This window comes from Anomaloglossus baeobatrachus, chromosome 1, assembly GCF_048569485.1.
Source record: "Anomaloglossus baeobatrachus isolate aAnoBae1 chromosome 1, aAnoBae1.hap1, whole genome shotgun sequence".
NCBI classification, from domain to species: Eukaryota; Metazoa; Chordata; class Amphibia; order Anura; family Aromobatidae; genus Anomaloglossus; species Anomaloglossus baeobatrachus.
In genome coordinates, this window is record NC_134353.1 from 387,708,946 (window position 1) to 387,727,624 (window position 18,679).

General features: G+C 43.7%; 1 protein-coding gene across 2 annotated transcripts in view; it reads right to left on the reverse strand.

Moving 5' to 3' along the window:
* Positions 1–11,553: 11,553 nt before the first annotated feature.
* ARHGEF18 (Rho/Rac guanine nucleotide exchange factor 18) overlaps positions 11,554–18,679 on the reverse strand; it is a 204,312-nt gene continuing 197,186 nt past the window's right edge. Inside the window, exons 21-23 of one of the 2 annotated variants that reach the window (XR_012754626.1) lie at positions 17,823–17,945; positions 13,211–17,238; positions 11,554–12,741 (exon numbers count right to left, since the gene is read on the reverse strand). Coding sequence is in view for 1 of the 2 variants with exons in the window: in XM_075352539.1 (XP_075208654.1) it covers positions 17,084–17,238; positions 17,823–17,945 (278 nt within the window). In the remaining variant the exon portion in view is untranslated. Of the gene's footprint in view, positions 12,742–13,041; positions 17,239–17,822; positions 17,946–18,679 lie in introns of those variants that run through there. The other variant, XM_075352539.1, reaches the window with a different exon arrangement.

The following is an 18,679-nucleotide window of genomic DNA, read 5'->3' on the forward strand; positions in this document are numbered from 1 at the left end:
GGAAGCCACTGCCACCTGCAGGGCTCTTCTACCTAGGCTGGCGTCCGCCGAAGCATAGGTATGCACCTGATAATGTTTGGTGAAAAATGTGCAGGCTCGACCAGGTAGCTGCCTGGCACACCTGTTGAGCCGTAGCCTGGTGTCGTAATGCCCAAAACGCACCTACGGCTCTGGTAGAATGGACCTTCAGCCCTGAAGGAACCGGAAGCCCCGCAGAACGGTAGTCTTCAAGAATTGGTTCTTTGATCCATCGAGCCATGGTGGCTTTAGAAACCTGCAACCCCTTGCGCGTACCAGCGACAAGGACAAAAAATGCATCAGAGCGGCGCATGGGCGCCGTGCGGGAAATGTAGATTCTGAGTGCTCTCACCAGAACTAACAACTGTAAATCCTTTTCATACCGGAGAACCGGATGAGAACAAAAGGAAGGAAAGGGTATATCCCGATTAAGAAGAAACGCGGATACAACCTTAGGGAGAAACTCCTGAATAGGGCGCAGCACTACCTTGTCCTGGTGGAACACTAGGAAGGGAGCCTTGAATGACAGAGCCGCCAGCTTAGACACTCGCCGAAGCGACGTGATCGCAACCAGAAAGGCCACTTTCTGTGACAGGCGCGAAAGGGAAACTTCCCTCAGAGGCTCGAAATGCGGCTTCTGGAGAGCAACTAGTACCCTGTTCAGATCCCATGGATCTAACGGCCGCTTGTACGGGGGCACAATATGACAAACCCCCTGTAGTAACGTGCGCACCTTAGGAAGACGTGCTAGACGCTTCTGAAAAGAACACGGATAGTGCCGAGACTTGCCCTTAAAGGGAGCCGAGCGACCAACCTCTTTCCCAACCAGATTGCAGGAGGGAAGGCAAAGTAGGCAATGCCGATGGCCAGGGAGACCCTCCCTGAGCAGAACACTAAGATAAGAATATCTTCCACGAGTTGTGGTAGATCTTGGCAGACCGCGGCTGGCTAGCCCGTCTCATGGTGGCAATGACGTCGTGCTCACGGTCGACCGACGGTGAGATGCCACAGATCACGGTACCACGACCTCCCCGGCCAGTCTGGGGCGACGAGGATGGTGTGGCAGCAATCGGTAGCTGGAACTGTGACCAATCCTGAGCCAAGGCGCCTGTCGCCAGAGCTCTTTGATCGTAAGACCGCGTCATGAAAATCGGGACCTTGTTGTTGCCGAGAAGCCATGACGTCGACGTCCGTCTTCATCCTGCGTCTACAGAATTCTTGCAAACAAACGGGTGCAGAGCCCATTCCCCTGCGTCCACGCCCTGGCGACTGAGGAAGTCTGCTTCCTAGTGTCGTACGCCCGGGATGTGAACAGCTGATATGGTGTATGCTCTGTCTTCTACCCATAGCAGAATCCGCCGGACCTCTTGGGAGTCTTGTCGACTGCGTAGTCCGCCTTGGTGGTTGGTGTATGCCACCGCTGTGGATAGTCCGACTGAATTCGGATCTATTTGCATTCCAGCCACTGCAGGAAGGCTTGCAGTGCAAGATACACTGCCCAGAGCTCCAGACCACTGAGTTGAAGAGTGGACTCCTCTGAAGATGTTCTTTGACCGTCTGGAAAAGCTAAAACTCGCCTCTGGATGAGGCGCCTCCTTGAAGGAGAGACTGTCCCCTCGTCTGTAGTGAACGCTGTTTGTCCAGCGGAAGCTTCACTATCGCTGAGAGAGTGTGAAAACTCTCCAGGAGATGCCAGCGATTGGGTTCAACCTTGAAAAGTTGAAGACCCACCCGAAACTCTGGGAAGGGTCCAGCGCCATGTTCAGGTTGTGTTGGCATGCTTGTAAAGGAGAGTTCCTTGACCAGTAGATTGCCCAAGTAAAGGATCACAGAGTGACCGTGAGAGCGCGGGACTGCTCCCTCTGCTGCCACGAACTTGGTGAACACCCGTGGGGCTGTCGCCAGCCAAAGGGTATGGCTACGAAACGAAATATTCTCGTCTTTAATAACGAATCGTAGCCAATGCCGGTGCCTCGGAGCAATCGGCACGTGTAGATAAGCATCCTGATGTCTATTGAAGCTAGGAAAACTCCTTGAGACAGAGAGGCAATGACGGAGCGGAGTGATGCCATCCGGAACCGCCTGGTTTTCACGTGCTCGTTAAGCAGTATAAAGTCCAGAACGGGACGGAAGGAGCCGTCCTATTTTGGCACCACGACCAGGTCGGGGCAAAATGCGTATCTGGTTCCTGAAGAGGAACAGGGATTACCGCTCTTTCCGCCTGCAGAAGAGCCTCGGCTCGGTCGGTGCGGTAGTTTGAAAACAAACTGACTCTCACTCACAGGCCTCAACCTGCGGTAGGTAAATGCCGCTAAAGCGGGGGAGTCTGCCCCCCCGCGGTTGCGGAGTGAGAGGGCTGAAAATTATGAGGAAAAACGCTTTGGTAGCGGATCCTCCGGCTGCCTTCCCCGGGCGTGAATTGAGCCCGCTAGGAATCTATGCCCTTCTGGGCTTTTTGAGTCGTCTTGGATAGTTGAATGATTTCATTCAACCCTTACCAACAGACTATCACTAGATAAAGGCAACCTGGTTAAGCACTTCGTTGGAAGCAGCCTCTGTTCCAATCTCTCAACTACTAGCCTCTGCGTAAAAACACGGAGTTGGCGGATGCCACTGACGTCCGGCTCGTAGAGTCTCGGACAGCAATAACAGCATGATTCGCCATGCCGACATTGCGAGTTAAAGACGCTGCTGGGACCGAGAGTACCTGTGACAGCGACCCTCTGCGCAATACTAGCTGAAATAGCTTGGAGTGCCTTCACGGCTGCGACTGCCGGAGCAGCCGACCTGCCGATAGCTTCATAGACAGATTGCAACCAGAGGCCAATCTGCCTGTCAATGGCATTTTGAAGTGAAGTCCTATCCACCACTACAACTATAGATCTAGCTGCAAGCATGGAGATTGGGGGATCCACATTTGGATACTGGGTCTAGCGCTTGACCACGTCAGGGGGAGCGACACGTGTCTCATTAATACGGTCGGAGAAACGCTTATCGTGATAAGCGTGTCGTTTCTGGACTGCGTCTCTGGAGTCAGAGTGCTAAACAAGTACTCAATATATAGAGATTTCTCTTGCTGTGAAGCTGACCCCTCCACTGGAGGAGTTGAGGGAGAAATACCCAACCTTTCGTTGATGGACGCAATAAGATTATTCACTATAGCGTCACCATCCGGTGTATCCGGATTGAGAGCGGTCTCAGGAACAGAGTCCTGAACAGCTACGTCTGCCTCATCGTACAGAGAGTACTCCAGCTGGGACCTTGCCCAGTGATGTAGTCGAGGGCTAATGCCAGCGAGCCCGCTTAGGCCATCTGGGACTGTCGACCGTGTCGGATGCCTGCTCTCTGGGATGCCTGGAATCACTCTGGCGCCTTGAGATGCTCCAGATCAGGGCGGCCAGGGTCATTGCAACCATATTGCCCACGGTCTGCTTGGGGTGCAAAGTCTGTAAGATGTCAGTCATAGTCACAGACAATATATCAGCGGAAAAACTGCAACTTCGTCCCTGTCTCTGGACAGAGATCACAGGTGGTTCCTTTGGCCACATATAGCAGAGACCCCGGTTGAGCAATTGCACGCACTGGGGGTCCTGAAACCGTATGACATGCAGTACAAGCAGCATAGAAAGCCCGTGCATTGGCAACTTGTCTTTTTCTGCTGTTGTTGTCTAGCTATCTAAGAGCCTAGCCGAGGATAGCGACCGTACAGTGAATAGTCATACAAGCATGAAGTACAAATAAACACTTCAGCACATGTAGTACACGCAGCATTGAAAACTTGTGGCTTGGCACATTTGCTCTTCTGCTGCTGTTGTCTATTTATCTAGGAGCATGAGACAAGGATAGCGACATACAGTGAATGTATAGCATACAGCATGACAGTAAACACTGCAGCCCATGCAATCCAAGCAGCATTGAAAGCTTGCGCGTTAGCACCCTAGCCTTTCTGCTGCTGTTGTCTATTTATCCAGGAACATTAGCCAAGGATAGCGACATACAGTGAATGTATAGCATACAAGCATGACAGTAAACACTGCAGCCAATGCAAGTCAAGCAGCATTGAAAACTTGTGCCGTAGCACCATTGCTCTACTGCTGCTTTTGTCTGTTTATCTGGGCGCATTAGCCAAGAATAGCGACATACAGTGAATGTATATCATAACAATAAACCGTGCAGCACATGCAAGCGAAGCAGCATTGAAAGCTTGTGCCTTAGCACAAATTGCTCTACTGCTGCTGTTGCCCAATCTGACAGTAAACACTGCAGCACATGCAAACGAAGAAGCATTGAAAGCTTGTGCCTCAGCAGCATTGCTTATTTGCTGCTGTTGCCCAGAATAGCGACAGTACAGTACAGTGCATAGCATATCAGCACACAGCCCAAAAACCCACTTCAGCATTAGTGGTGTCAGTTGCTTACCGCCCGCACAAGAGCGGGTGCGAGGTCGCCCAAAAACCTGTGACTGGTTCCGTTCTCCCAGAGTGGAAACCATAATGGCTGCCGGCTTCTCTTCCCCGTCCTGTGCAGAGGGGCGGGCCGTGGGCGAGCCCCAGCCAAGAGCGGGAACCCGGCGTCTCACTGTGTTCAGTGAGAGGGGGCTGGAGAATGCAAAGCAGACTCCAGCTCCCTGCGCTGAGCTACTGTACAGCGTCCCGCCCCTCCTCTGACTGGCAGGGCTGGGGCGGGAACGAAACGAAAACTAGGCCGCAAAGCCGGGGACTCTAGTAATAAGCGCGGCCGTCCTATGTGCACGGCCGACGCCGAAGTCCCCCGGCGCACCACAAGTCCCAGCCGCGCCACAATGTAAAAAACAACCAGCAGCGGCCGGCGCGGCCGTTTTCAATACATAAATTCACTCAGCAAAGCTGCAGTGAATAATAGCACCAGCGCTCCGCGCTGTTGTCCCCGGCGCACTAACACTCCCAGCAATGCTGGTGTGTGTGGGCGCGATGTGCATGGGAACACAGAGTACCTTGATGTAGCAGGGCCCTGTCCCTGACGATACTCAGCTCCATATCCAGCAGGTTCTTTTGGGTCTGTGGATGGAGCTCGGTCTCTGTGCCTGGAGACCGGTAAGATCCCACTTCACCCAGAGCCCCTCATGGGGATGGGGAAGGAAAACAGCATGTGGGCTCCGGCCTCTGTACTAGCAATAAGTACCTCAACCTTACAACACCATCCACGGGTGAGAAGGGAGCATGCTGGGGGCCCTACATGGGCCCTCTTTTCTTCCATCCGACATAGTCAGCAGCTGCTGCTGACTAAAATCTGTGGAGCTATGCATGGATGTCTGACCTCCTTCGCACACAAAGCTAAAACTGGAGAACCCGTGATATCACGGGGGGGTATAGCCAGAAGGGGAGGGGCCTTGCACTTTTTAGTGTAGTGCTTTGTGTGGCCTCCGGAGGGCAGTAGCTATACCCCAATCGTCTGGGTCTCCCAATAGAGCGCTGAAGAAAATAAGAATTCATTAAAAAGGCACACAGCACTTTCACCATTCCTAGCCAATTCATGACTAGACCAATTTCCTGCATTTTTGTCCGGGCACAATTTTTGGTCTCATCGTTTATGAGCTTTTCATGGCAAAAAAAAATAATAGTTTGGCTGTTTAAAATATTTTTTAACCCCATGTATCACAAAAAAAGAAGTTTTAATGTATTTTTTTTTTTTTTATTTTAGGTGAAAATTGAAAGAATAGGAAAATATCTATTTTTCATATTTTCTTTTTAGGACTATAAAGAACCACTGAAAACATAAAAACATTTTAAATGGAGTTTGCCCTTTGGTAGAAATTATTTTCATATGAAGAACATTTTATTTTTGACAGAGCAAGGCTATAAACAGCAGTTCGGACTGAAGGTGACTTTTTTGTTTTGTTTTCCTTTTTTTAGGTTGTCATTTATTTCAGACTATGCCCCCCATAGAGGTCTTTTTATTGCCGATTTTCCCTAAGACAGGGGCTGGTACAATACCTGATGACTGCATAGCAGTGCTGAATTAGTCTGTTAGAACTGAGCATCTCCTGCTCCCTCCCTGCACCATGCAATCACATGACCACAGAGTCCACTGTCAGTGCTACCTAATCTTACAGCAATAACAAATGTAAACATGGTAATAAACCATTTTTATCTCCTCTGTGGAGAGTCTGGCTGTGTCTGAAAACCAGCTCAGCTTCCCTCTCCCACAGCTGCATAATCTCATGTAAGGTGCCTACACAGCACTGACGTTTTAGAATGTCAGTGCAGAGTAAAGTGTGCAATGCCCAGATATTTAAGACCTGTGGTCTGTCTAGAAGTAGATAATGAATTAAGAATATCTTGCAAGTGTTGAGTGACTTTGCAAAGGACTGGAGTATGTTTCTTGTGAGATTTCACATACGTCCCATTCCAATCTTGCTACGCTCTTATTGGTGAAGCTGGTAGGGGCGTTGATAAAAACGCCAAAAGTCGCAAGTTTTCATCTTTGATGATTTTTTAAGATGTTTTATGTCAGAATTCTGGTGTAAATATCTTAATGAATTGGACTCATGGCTTCTTTTGAAAAGCTTTCCTTATTAGTATACATTTCCTTTGCGTAGGAACTATTTTTATACTGATTACTGATTTTTTTCCATATATGTAGATTCCTTTTCACCATTTATACTTAATTATGTGGCTTGTTTATTTTTTGGGTATATATATATATATATATATATATATATATATATATATATATATATCATCTTTGTTGGCATTCCCTGGTATTTTACTCACTGGGGCTTATTCTCTGTATACTGTGGATACCATGTATTGATCGTGTAACTATCAATCATAGTCAGGATCTCTTAATTTTTGCACCTTGTGGGGTTTTTTTTAATCGGCTTTGAATGTAGTATGTCTTTGTATAAATATTTTCTAGCAATCTTTTAAAATTTTGTGACAACCTTGTGTTACATATGAGGTTCATCCATTCACGTCTGTCTGGTTGACGATTACTATATTTAAAAGGGTGGTTCACTCATTTTTTTTATTGTCTAGTTCGATATTATATTGAGAAACAATGTTTCTCTCAAATACCTTGTGTTGGCAATAGTGCCTGTGAGACGCGCTATTGCAGACCGCTGTTCCCCACTCCGGTGACGTCACGTCAAGTGCTGCACCCGTCACATCCCTGCGGCCGGCTGCAATCTTCCTGACTCACTGACCTGTGGGTGGTGTTTCAGTGCTGTCACAGCAAAGCGCGTCTCCTGCTCAGTGAGTCAGGAAGACTGCAGCCGACCGCAAGGATGTGACGTGTGCGGGGACGTCACCAGAGCGGGGAACAGCGGTCTGCAATAGTGCCTCTCACAGGCACTATTGCCAACACAAGGTATTTCAGAGAAACATTGTTTCTCAATATAATATCGAACTAGACAATAAAAAATATGGGTGAACCACCCCTTTAAAATGAACACAAGGATAGTCAGTAGAGCAATAGTAACATCACACGTCATTACCCAAATAAAAACAATTTCAGAACTTTATTCTCTTTTAATTGCTAGAAATCCAAACACAGAATTGAAACTGTAAACCCATTGAAATCAACAGTTTATTTGTCAATGAATAAGACATAAGGTAATTACAAATGATAGCTTGCAGTGTGTCACTTACATATATACACTTCCATTCATTCACAGCAGCTTAGCTATATACTGCGGGGTATTACTTGTTCATTGGACACACAACAGAAATGTGTGGCATTACATTATCATTTCCATGAAATAAAAAATATATAATGCACATATATATATATTTACATCATTTACATCCATACACCAGATTTATAAACATTTTACCAAAAAGATAAATTTTCCAGCACCTGGAAAGTGCTCTGCTTTTTCCATCATGGTCCCAGTGATTATAATATAAATGAAAGGGCCAAAAAAATACGTAGCAGGGATTGAAAACAAAACATGGAATTAAAAAAAAAAAAAAGATATTATGCCCTGTTATGCAGCAGCTAAATCAGATAGTTAAATTTATCGCCTGGTTTGTTAATTGAATGAAGACACTTTCTCCAAATATCCAGCTGTAGTTATCGAATTCTAAAAACATGATCATTAAAAGAGAACCAAATATCAGCATTTTCCTATATAAGGTGCAGCCAGTGCAGTACTGGCACTATCAGGTACAGTGTGTACATACCATTAGTGGGCAGCTCGGATGTTTAGGCTGTGAAATCCTAGATTATGAAGTTTGAAAATTCATCCACTTTTTGATTGACGTGCGGACTTCTCCAGATAATATCCGGGCGGGTTATGCACATGATTCCCTCCCCCCCGCCTGTTCCTCCCTCTCTCTGGCTGTATGCAAATTTCTTTATTCAGTAACACGGCGTCGGAGTTGGCGCCTGCGCATAGCGCTTATCTCCGGCGCCATGATTTTGAAGCCCGCATTACCCAGTTTTGTGCCTGAGAGGGCGGCGCATGTGCCCTCGCTTCTTCAGATCTCGTTATGACCGTGGGAGCGCGCGCGGTCACAACAGGACTGGAGAACAGCTGATCTCACCCCGATTAGCTGCAGCTACGATATCGTCTGCTGCAGCTAATCGTTAAGATCAGCTGTTCTCCAGTCCTGTTGTGACCGTGCGCGCTCCCGCGGTCACAACGAGATCTGAAGAAGCGAGGGCGCATGCGCCACCCTCTCAGGCACAAAACTAAGTAATGCGGGCTTCAAAAACATGGCGCCGGAGATGAGTGTTATGCGCAGGCGACAACTCCAACTCCGACACAGTGTTACTGAATAGAGAAATTTGCATACAGCCAGAGAGAGGGAGGAACAGGCATGTGCAAAACCCACCCGGATATTATCTGGAGACGTGCAACTGTCAATCAAAAACATGATGAATTTTTAAACTTCATAAACTTGGATTTCACAGCCTTAACATCCGAGTTGCCCACTAATAGTATGTTCAGTCTGTGCCCGATAGTGCCAGTACTGCACTCGCTTTACCTTATATACCAAAATCCTGATGTTTGGTTCCCTTTAATCTAGATCATATTCCAATGCATTGTTTTCATGAAGTAGTTTCTAAGCCAATTTTTAAAAATCTAAATACACCAACATAAACCTTTCACTGCTGATCAAACAAAGCAATGTCTGAGTAATATGCAAGGAGGTTATACAGTGACAAGCAAAAAGGTAACAATGCTTTGAACTTTTGACTTTCAGGCTCCATATCTCACCATCCACTACAGTTTTAAGCACGAAACTGCCTTCACCTTACATACAATCATCTTGGCTCTCTCATACATAAATTTGACTTGCAACCATTTTGCATATGATCAGTTATGCAGATTGTTGTCATGTCACTGCTTTGTTACTGTTTTGCTCCTGATGTTTGTAATTTGTAGTACACAGAAAGAAAAAAAATGTTTTTACCTGTTCTCAAATTCCCTAATAGCTCAGTGTGTTATTAGGTTGATTCCCAAACAAAAGGTCACTGGTTTGAATCAAAGAGCAGCCATGAAGATTTTCCAAGTAAAGAGAAACAGCATCATCCTGCTCATCAGATGAGTATAGCAGTCACTCAGCCAAGAAAATTGACAAACTGCATCATGTGAGTGCCATGACAGTTAGAAAAATATGAAATGAAGTCTATCCATGCATCCAAAATCCAAGCTTTGGCTGTCCTGGCAAAATAACAGTGTTAACAAGTTGACACACCACAAAGCCTATCAGTTCTGGACCGACAGACGACAGTCGAGGTGGCTGGTATGTTTTGTAATAGTGAGATCACAGACAGACATTCACGCAAGCACCATGTGACACACATTACACAAGTCTGGAATGGTGGCCTGAAAAAAGGTGAAGAAGCCTTCACTTCAAGATCATAAGAAGTGTCAGCTCGAGTTTTCAAAAGAAGTACGAAAAGTGGACAGTAGAAGATTGGAAACGGGTGATTTGAAGCAATGAAACGAAAGTCAATAGACTAGGCTCTGATGGGTGCAAATGGGTTTGGAAGAAACAAGGGAAAAAGGGATTGAGAAATTGAATGAACTGTCAAGTTCAGTGGAGAAAGATTGATGATATGGAGTTGTTTCACAGCCAAAGGCGATGGATACTTTACCAGGATCGATGGTGGTCTCTATGCTGAGCTATATGCGAGAATCCTACAAGACGAGTTACTTCGTACACTCAAGTACCATTTGTTTGCAAAGGACGACATGGTGTCCATGCAGGAGAACGTCCCTAGGCATACGCGTGGAGATTGGTGAAGAAATGGTTCAATGAAAATCAAACAGAGGTGCTGGATTCACCCCCACAGCCCCCAGACCTCAACCCAATCGAACACTTGTAGGTAAAGTTGAATAAAAAGCTGTATGCTGTATACATAACCAAGATTCTACCAGTATGCAACAACATTGGAAACATATAGAAGAGACCTGGGATCAGATTTCGGTTGTGACATGCTTAAATCTGATTAAGAGCATGCCTGGAAGGATTTAGGCAGTGTTTAAAGCCAAAAGGAGATTTACCAAATACTAATAAAATAGAAATTTTAAATTTAAATTTTTAGGAACAAAACAGTAACAATGTAGTGACATGACAAGAACCTGCATAAATAAATCATATTCTAAATAGTTGCAAGGAAAATTTATGTATAAGATAGCTAAGATGATTGCATATAAAATGAAAGTAGTCTCTCGTTCAAAGCTGTAGTGGATGGTGAGATATGGAGCCTGAAAGTGAAAGGTTCAAATCATTGTTACCCTTTTGCTTGTCACTGTATATGCTACATTGAAATTGCAACACTACGTACCAAGAAAGTGTCATCGAATTATAAAAATCACATTATTAAGAGACATATTAATGATGTGAAAATAGTAAAACATGGAAACAAACTTTTTAAAACAACTCTGGTTTCTTCATATGTATCTAGTATGAGCGTTAAGCACAGAAAAACATGCACTTACACACCTTGGCATACTATGATAGAGGTTATTAATGGTTGTGAGAGGAATATTCTGCCATACAGAATGCACTTCATTACGCAAATCATCAAGATCCTCTGCTAGCAGGTTTCTGTGTAATTGTCTGCCAAGTACTCAATCTGAGACAAGCTCAAAGACACTCCAGGCCATTGTAGCACATTTAGGCTGCTCACAGTAGCAGGAAGAACTTGTGGCCCGCTATTATTGTGTTGAAAAAACAGCTCCTGGGAAACATTTACATACTCTTATGAAGGCCTCTTCATGGCATTGCCACTGCTGACTTGCTCTGCAGAATGACGGCCTTTGAGAACAATCTTTCCCTTCCTGGTGTTGCAATTTCAATGCTGAGGAGTGTAAAATTTATATATATATATTTTAGTGTACACAAATATACATGTGTACGCATACTGGATGGATAACGGAATATATATATATATATATATATATATATATATATATATATATATATATATATATATATATATATATATATATATATATATATATATATATATATATATATACACATGTATATATATTATATATATATATATATATATATATATATATATATATATATTCCATCTCTAGATAGTTCATGAAGACCATTTTAAAATATCCATCTGGATATAGTCAAATCGTGTGATCCTACTACATTCACTAACTTTCATTAGTCACTTTATTAGGGCACAGCTGCAATACTAGACAAAACCTCCATGGACGGTTTCTCGAAAAAAAAAAAAAGAGAAAACAGGCGATACTTTATACACAGATAGATTGAACTCCAACTAAGGCTAGTTTCACACTTGCGTTCAGCGGAGTCCGTCACTATGGAGAATAGCGCAGTCCGTTAACGCACTGCGCTATTCTCCATAGACTTGTATGGACAACGCACTGTAACGCAAGTGTCTGCGTTGCATCCGCTGGACGACGCAGCGTCGTTAATTTGGCGCTGCGTCGGGCGGAAGGAACGCAGCATGTAACTTTTTTTGAGCAGCGGAATCCTCTGCATTCCACTGCGCATGCTCTCTCTGGCTCCCTCCACCCGTAACCAGGGTACACATCGGGTAACCAAGGAACCCTGGTTACGTGTGTCGGGAGCCCGACACTTCGCCGCTCGGCTCCGCCCCCTCCCGCACTCCGTATGTACACACACACACACAATCGCGCACACACAATCGCACACACAATCGCACATACACACACACACTCACCTATCCCCCAGCGATGCAGTCCCTGCGGCACTGACGTCCTCAGCCATGGCCCCGCTCGTCGGCTCCACCTACTTCGCAGTCCGCCCCCTGCTCCCGACCCCCGCACACATTGTCGGCGACCGAACGATCGGCTGATCACTCGGCGGCTGGCTACTGTGAATGATCAGCTGATCACCCGGCGGCCGGCTACTGGTAGTGATCAGCTGATCACCCGATGGCCGACTACTGTGAGTGATCGGCTGATCACCCGGCGGCCGGCTACTGGGAGTGATCGGCTGATCACCCGGCGGCCGGCTACTGGGAGTGATCAGCTGATCGTTCACAATAGTCTGCCGACGGTAAAACTGTGAAGAAAAAAAAAAGGAATTGCGTTGTTTTGCAGCATCCGTTGTGGCACTATATGCAACGCATCCGTTGCATCCGTGACACAACGCAATGCAACGGATGCCGTTCAACGCAAGTGTGAAACTAGCCTAAGGGTCTATTCACATGAGTGTATTTCATTGTTCGTATACAGACACAAATGCCCAGTCTGAAAGAGGGTCTCCTTCACCCGACCTTACAACCTTAACAGAGAATAGTGAAGTAGGGCTTGCACGGCCGCGCCAGTGACCACTCTGACCATAGAGAATTAATGTTCCTTTATTTCATCTTTAGGTCGACGCGTTTCTGGAGTCTCTGCTCCCTTCCTCAGGACACACAGGAAAAAAGTACATCAAATCTCTTTTTCCTGTGTGTCCTGAGGAAGGGAGCAGAGACTCCAGAAACGCGTCGACCTAAAGATGAAATAAAGGAACATTAATTCTCTATGGTCAGAGTGGTCACTGGCGCGGCCGTGCAAGCCCTACTTCACTATTCTCTGTTATCAGCCAATCTGGGTGCTGCTGCCTTTGGCCGTGATTGTTTGCCTGCATAGTAGTTGTGACTCTCACAACTCTCGGGGTGAGTGATTTTCTTTATTTCACCCCACATATAACTCGGATAAGACCCTATTTGCGCTTCTTTTTCCACAGCTTCTCTTATTGACCTTACAACCTTATAAGTGTCAATGACGCTGTAAGTTCGGGTTTGGAGTCCTCCAGTCACTCTGGTTATTGCGGTCTGTATTTGGTACCTGAAATACACACGTGCGCTCAGCTTATAACTGATAATAATTTGTCTCCTTTACTAATAATCTGTAAGGCCTCATTCAGAGCTCTGATTTTTCTCTTATGTTAAAAAACATGGACAATTGTCAACCAATGTTTTGGATCTCAGTATTTGGTCAATGTATCAGTGAATTTTCAATTATGGGAAATATAGATTTAAAAAAAATAAAAAATAACCCCCCCCCCAAAAAAAAACCAAAACAAAACAGAAAAATGTCAAACCTTCTATTCATAACATTAACATCTTCACGACACATAACGTACTGGGTACGTCATGGATCGTGTAAGGGTAGTCACCGCCGTGCTCACTCAGCCGCTGCCATCAAAAGTCACGTGATGTGATCACGTACTGCCGATGGTTGCCATGGTAGCACAGGGTCATGTGATGACTCCTGTAGCTATCATGAGTCACTTCCTCTTACTGCTGGGAGAGCTCTGCAAGAGAAGAGCATCATTTCTGCAGATCTCAGCTGTGCAGCTGTGATCTACAGAAATGAACAAGCAATCAGACAGCTGATCCTTATAGCCCCCCTAGGGGGGGCTAGTAAAATAAAAAAAAAAAATAAAAAAAAAAGTTTAAAAACGTTTAAAAAATAAAAACCTAAAAGCTCAAATCACCCTCCCATTGAAAATTAAAGGGTTAAAATAAAAAATACACACATTTTGTTTCACCGCGTTCAGAATTGCTCAATCAAGATATAAAATCAAACAGGCGGAATGGTAAATGGCGTAGCCGTAAAAAAATTCCAAACGCCAAAATTATGTTTTTTGGTTGACACAAATTTTGCGCAAAATGCAATAACAGGCGATCAAAAAATAGCATCTGCGAAAATATGGTACTGTTAAAAACGTCACCTCGAGACGCGCAAAAAAAAAAAAAAAAAGCAGTCACTGAGCCATAGATCCCAAGAATGCTACTGGTTTTGGAAAATGGCGCAAAACAAAAATTGCGCCACTTTTTTTTTTTTTTCAAACATGTGAATTTTTTTTAACCCCTTGTATAAAGGTAAACCTTTACATGTTTGGTGTCTATGAACTTGTACCAACCTGAGTCATCACACCAACATTAGTTTTACCATATAGTAATACCGGTGAATAAAATATGCCAAAAACAATTGTGCGATTGCACTTTTTTTTTTGCAATTTTTCCGCACTTGGAATTTTTTTTTTGCCGTTTTGCAGTACACTATATGGTAAAACTCATGGTTTCATTTAAAAGTACAACTTGTCCTGCAAAAATCAAACCCTCAAATAGCAAGATTGACAGTAAAATAAAAAAGTTACGGCTCTCGGAAGGGGAGCAAAAAAAAAACAAAAAAACAAAAATCGCCTGGGGGTGAGGGTGTTAGATACTGTCAGCCGATTAATGCTAGCCAATCTGTGGGCAGCTGAATCAGAGGCCTGGCTGTATGATTTCAGCCGGAAATAATTTTCTCTAAAGCCTTGTGACATTTCAAGGAAAATATACAATACTTTAAAGATATGGCTGGAGACCATAGCTGGACACTGGACTAGTCTGGCTTTGTCCCTAGTGTTGCTGCAAATGATGGACAAGTCTCTATGTGCACTAAAAGGGAGAAACCTGTCAATCACTTGCAGCATCACTTGGAGGAGCCGGCCAAGAGCAAGAAAGAGGACTAGTCTCATCTCCAGTTGAATCGTCAAAGCATATTTTTTCTGAAATACTGAGCATTTCAGAGAATGATATACCCGGCTGTAATAGTACAGTCAGGCTGCAATTCATGGTGTCCAAACCTTGGGCCTGACAGGTTGCTTTAAATCATAGACAACACACGAATGACATAGACTTCTAAGGGTAACTTTGATCCATGACTTGGATCAAAACTGGACATCTCAGATTATTTGTGGTAGGCTTGATCTGCCAAAATAAAACACAGAACATATATTTTACGTGTCCAACAGTCAAAAACAATGATTTTGAATGAAACCGTTTGTGAGCAACAGGCATCTGACGGAGGCCTAAAATATATAAATATAAAGGAGGTGGGAATGCATATTGGGAAGAACTGCTTTGGACTTGAAGGGGCGCTCGTTCTTTCTACAAGCCTTTTAAATACCAGGTAAAGACTGATGAATGGTTAATTTGTATTTCTGAAGCTACATGTTGTGCTAAAAGTGCATGATGTGAACAATAGAGCCTATAAAGTGCACTAAAGTCCATTTATTTATGGGCACTAGAATAGATACAGTATGGAGGGCCAGCCTCTCCGATAGGAAGTGAAAAGATTTTAAGCCTGGCCCATATCTACATTCTAACAGCTTTCAGTCAATATGTGTTAAGGACGTTACACAATTTTCTTAACCATACACGCTCTTTAACACGAATCAATGCAATAACATTTTCATTGAGATATACAATATAGTAAAAAGAGAACATTAAAATGAAGGTGGCAAGAAATGTGAGACAATGCTCCCAAGAAGAAGAATGTTGTCAAATGTTAAGAATATTTTCCCTTTAAAATAAAGAAATAAATTGGTATAAAGAGTAATAAAACAGGATGAAACATCTATCAGGTAACATTAAATACACTAATCTTACAGGTTCACATATTTCTCATCTTTTAAGGATTCATCTGCTTGGGGTCATATAAAAATACAATGGCCTACTGATTTTGACATCAATACAATCTGTGCTATGGAATTCTTAAAAGTGCTAGTAGACCAGTAAGGTAAAAACTATACCTATTTGAAGAACACTGATTGTAAAAAATAATAATGGCACTATTCTTATTACCGCGAGTTCAGATTACGGAGAATATAGCACTGAACTAACAATCAGGAGATAACCGGCAGTGATCTGTTATTGCCTGCCATGAGAAATGAAGGTTGTGACAAGAAAAAAAGGAAATCTGTAAATTTACGCACACACATTAAACTCAAATGTGGTATTATCATACACATCACTTACATTTTCTATCTCTTCCTCAGTGTTAAAATATGCTCCCAAAAGGTATATTCAGACAAAATCGGTCCAAGATCACACCGCGATTCTCAGACTGGCCGAAGCTTCCCCGTCCCGTTTGAAACAGGTTGTTCTATTTCTAAGCAGCTGTCACGCTTGGGTCACAAGAGCTACAGCCAATACGAGCTTTATGGTTTGATCTTGGACTCATTTATGTGGTCATCTGAATGCACCATAACGAATATTGTCACTTGGTCTGGTTTGGTGCAACCTCCGGAAGGTTCTTAGAAATAGAAAACTTCTGGAAACGCAACAATTATTGTAGAAGATCATCTCAAGAGGCATTCAATAAATAAGCGGAAACATGAGTTATCATTTAATGGGCAAGCATGTTTTCCCCACTGTGGACAGTGATCAGTGATGCTCTTCTTGGCATTTTGAAATATGTTTAAAAGTGAGAACATAAAAACAGTCAGTCAATTGTTTCTTAGCTAATTGTTCATCAGCCCTGTCCAGCAGGCGATGCTTCACTAGAACACATAGATGCAGACAGTCGCTGGATCATCAATCTCTGACGAAAAACATCCACCGTTCAGAATCGGTAAGATCTGGTCAGTAGTCCACAAGCTAAAATAAGGTAATATTGCATCGTGCATATCAACTGGTGAATGCATTTTTGTTATTCTTTGGACTGTCACAAATATCACTGTTTTCAAGACTAAGTCAATGCACCTTACAAGGCCTTAGCGGTAAAGGCATAAATCCAAAAAAGTTATTTAGTCTAGTGCCAAATGAACTGCACCAAAACCTGAATGCTTTCATAGGAAGTCTAAAAAAATATAACATCTTCCTTGTTTGTGTCTTCATCAGCCGGAGGCGCTGTGGGAGGCATGGGGGATGGTGGCAGGAGTGGACCACTGCTTTGTCGGTAAAGGCTTGAAGGATAGGCTTGTATTTCACTGCTAAAATCTTGTCCAGGAGGATCTAAGTAGAATGAACAGATAATGAACAACCTTAATCATTTACATCCCTACACGGACATTGAAAAATCCTACCACCTTGCAGTCTGCACTCCTGTCTCTATTTTCCCTCCTAATTAATGTCTTGTTGAATAAATCTATTTGTTAATTAGACACAAGGTGTCTGACCCATAAAAACTGCAGCATGAAATTCCAGGCAATATTTTTCCATAGCATGTCTACATTTTTCTCAATGCCTGGAATCAAAATTAGTAATTGGCATTTGTAATATTTCGTATACATCTTCCCAGGATACTCAGAATGGCAATCTTGGCGTATCCTGAACTGGTGCTGAAAGCCAAAAGGTGGACACCAGGAAATGTATAAGTCAAGGGTTCATTATTTAGGGTAAGTAAACAAAGGTCAGACTTAATTCTTGCTTGAATGGTCATGGTTTTTTGATGCAGACTAAATGTATAAGGTGTCTAAGCATTAGCATCAGAGCAAATGTGACCATGAACCATTCATGCCTTCAGCTGTAGTAAATATTGTAGTAATACTATGCTGTATACTGTTCATAAAAATGGACACTAGAACTAGCCTGCTTACCTTGCTGGAAGAACGCTATTTGATTGCTCACTAGGCTTGGACTGGCAGCTCTTCGGATCCTCAGAACACTGTCATCCTTCTCAGAAAACTTGGACGGAAAGAGTGGCCTGTGACCTATGGATGCTGGCACAGACAATACCATTTACGTGAAATTGTGTGGAATGGAAAGGTGCGAAATGTTTTTAACCAATCCACAAACCTAATGTGTTAAAACCAAGCTTCCTCTATGACACTGTTTAATATACCTAATCCTTTCACCGTTCTAACCCGCACATCTCAATTTTTTTTTACAGTAAAACCAGTGAAATGAGTAGTTCACCAATGTGTGACCATGACAATAAGACAGAGAAACTGAATGGCTGATTGCACTCCACCAGGACTGCGTCTGTGATTCTATAAAGACTGAATGGTGCGAGTCCACGGAAGCAGCACTGAAGACCACACCATGCCTATCCATACTGTTGTTACAAGACAGAGGAACGGACGTGGGGTATAGTGTCCTCCAGCCAAGAAAGAATCTAATTCACCTGTGCAAGCTGCTTCTGCTAAAAAGTAAACTACACCAGGGTGTAACTGGTGACAACTGGATTGAAACACTGGTTGCGTTTTGTATACTTTGGACAATTTTTTTGTATCACCTACGCATTTGCACCAATCGATTGAAGAACATGTGTTTTTATTTATTTATTTTTTTTATCTCCAATCATGTTGAAGTTCACAACAGAATTGCTGTATTATGGGTAGTGTGTATAGCCAAGGGATGAAACTAAGTATACCCTAGAGTTAGTTGACTCGAAGTTTGAATTCGCTAGCTTCAACTAATTTTTCCAATATGCTTTCCTTTGAAGCCATACTCT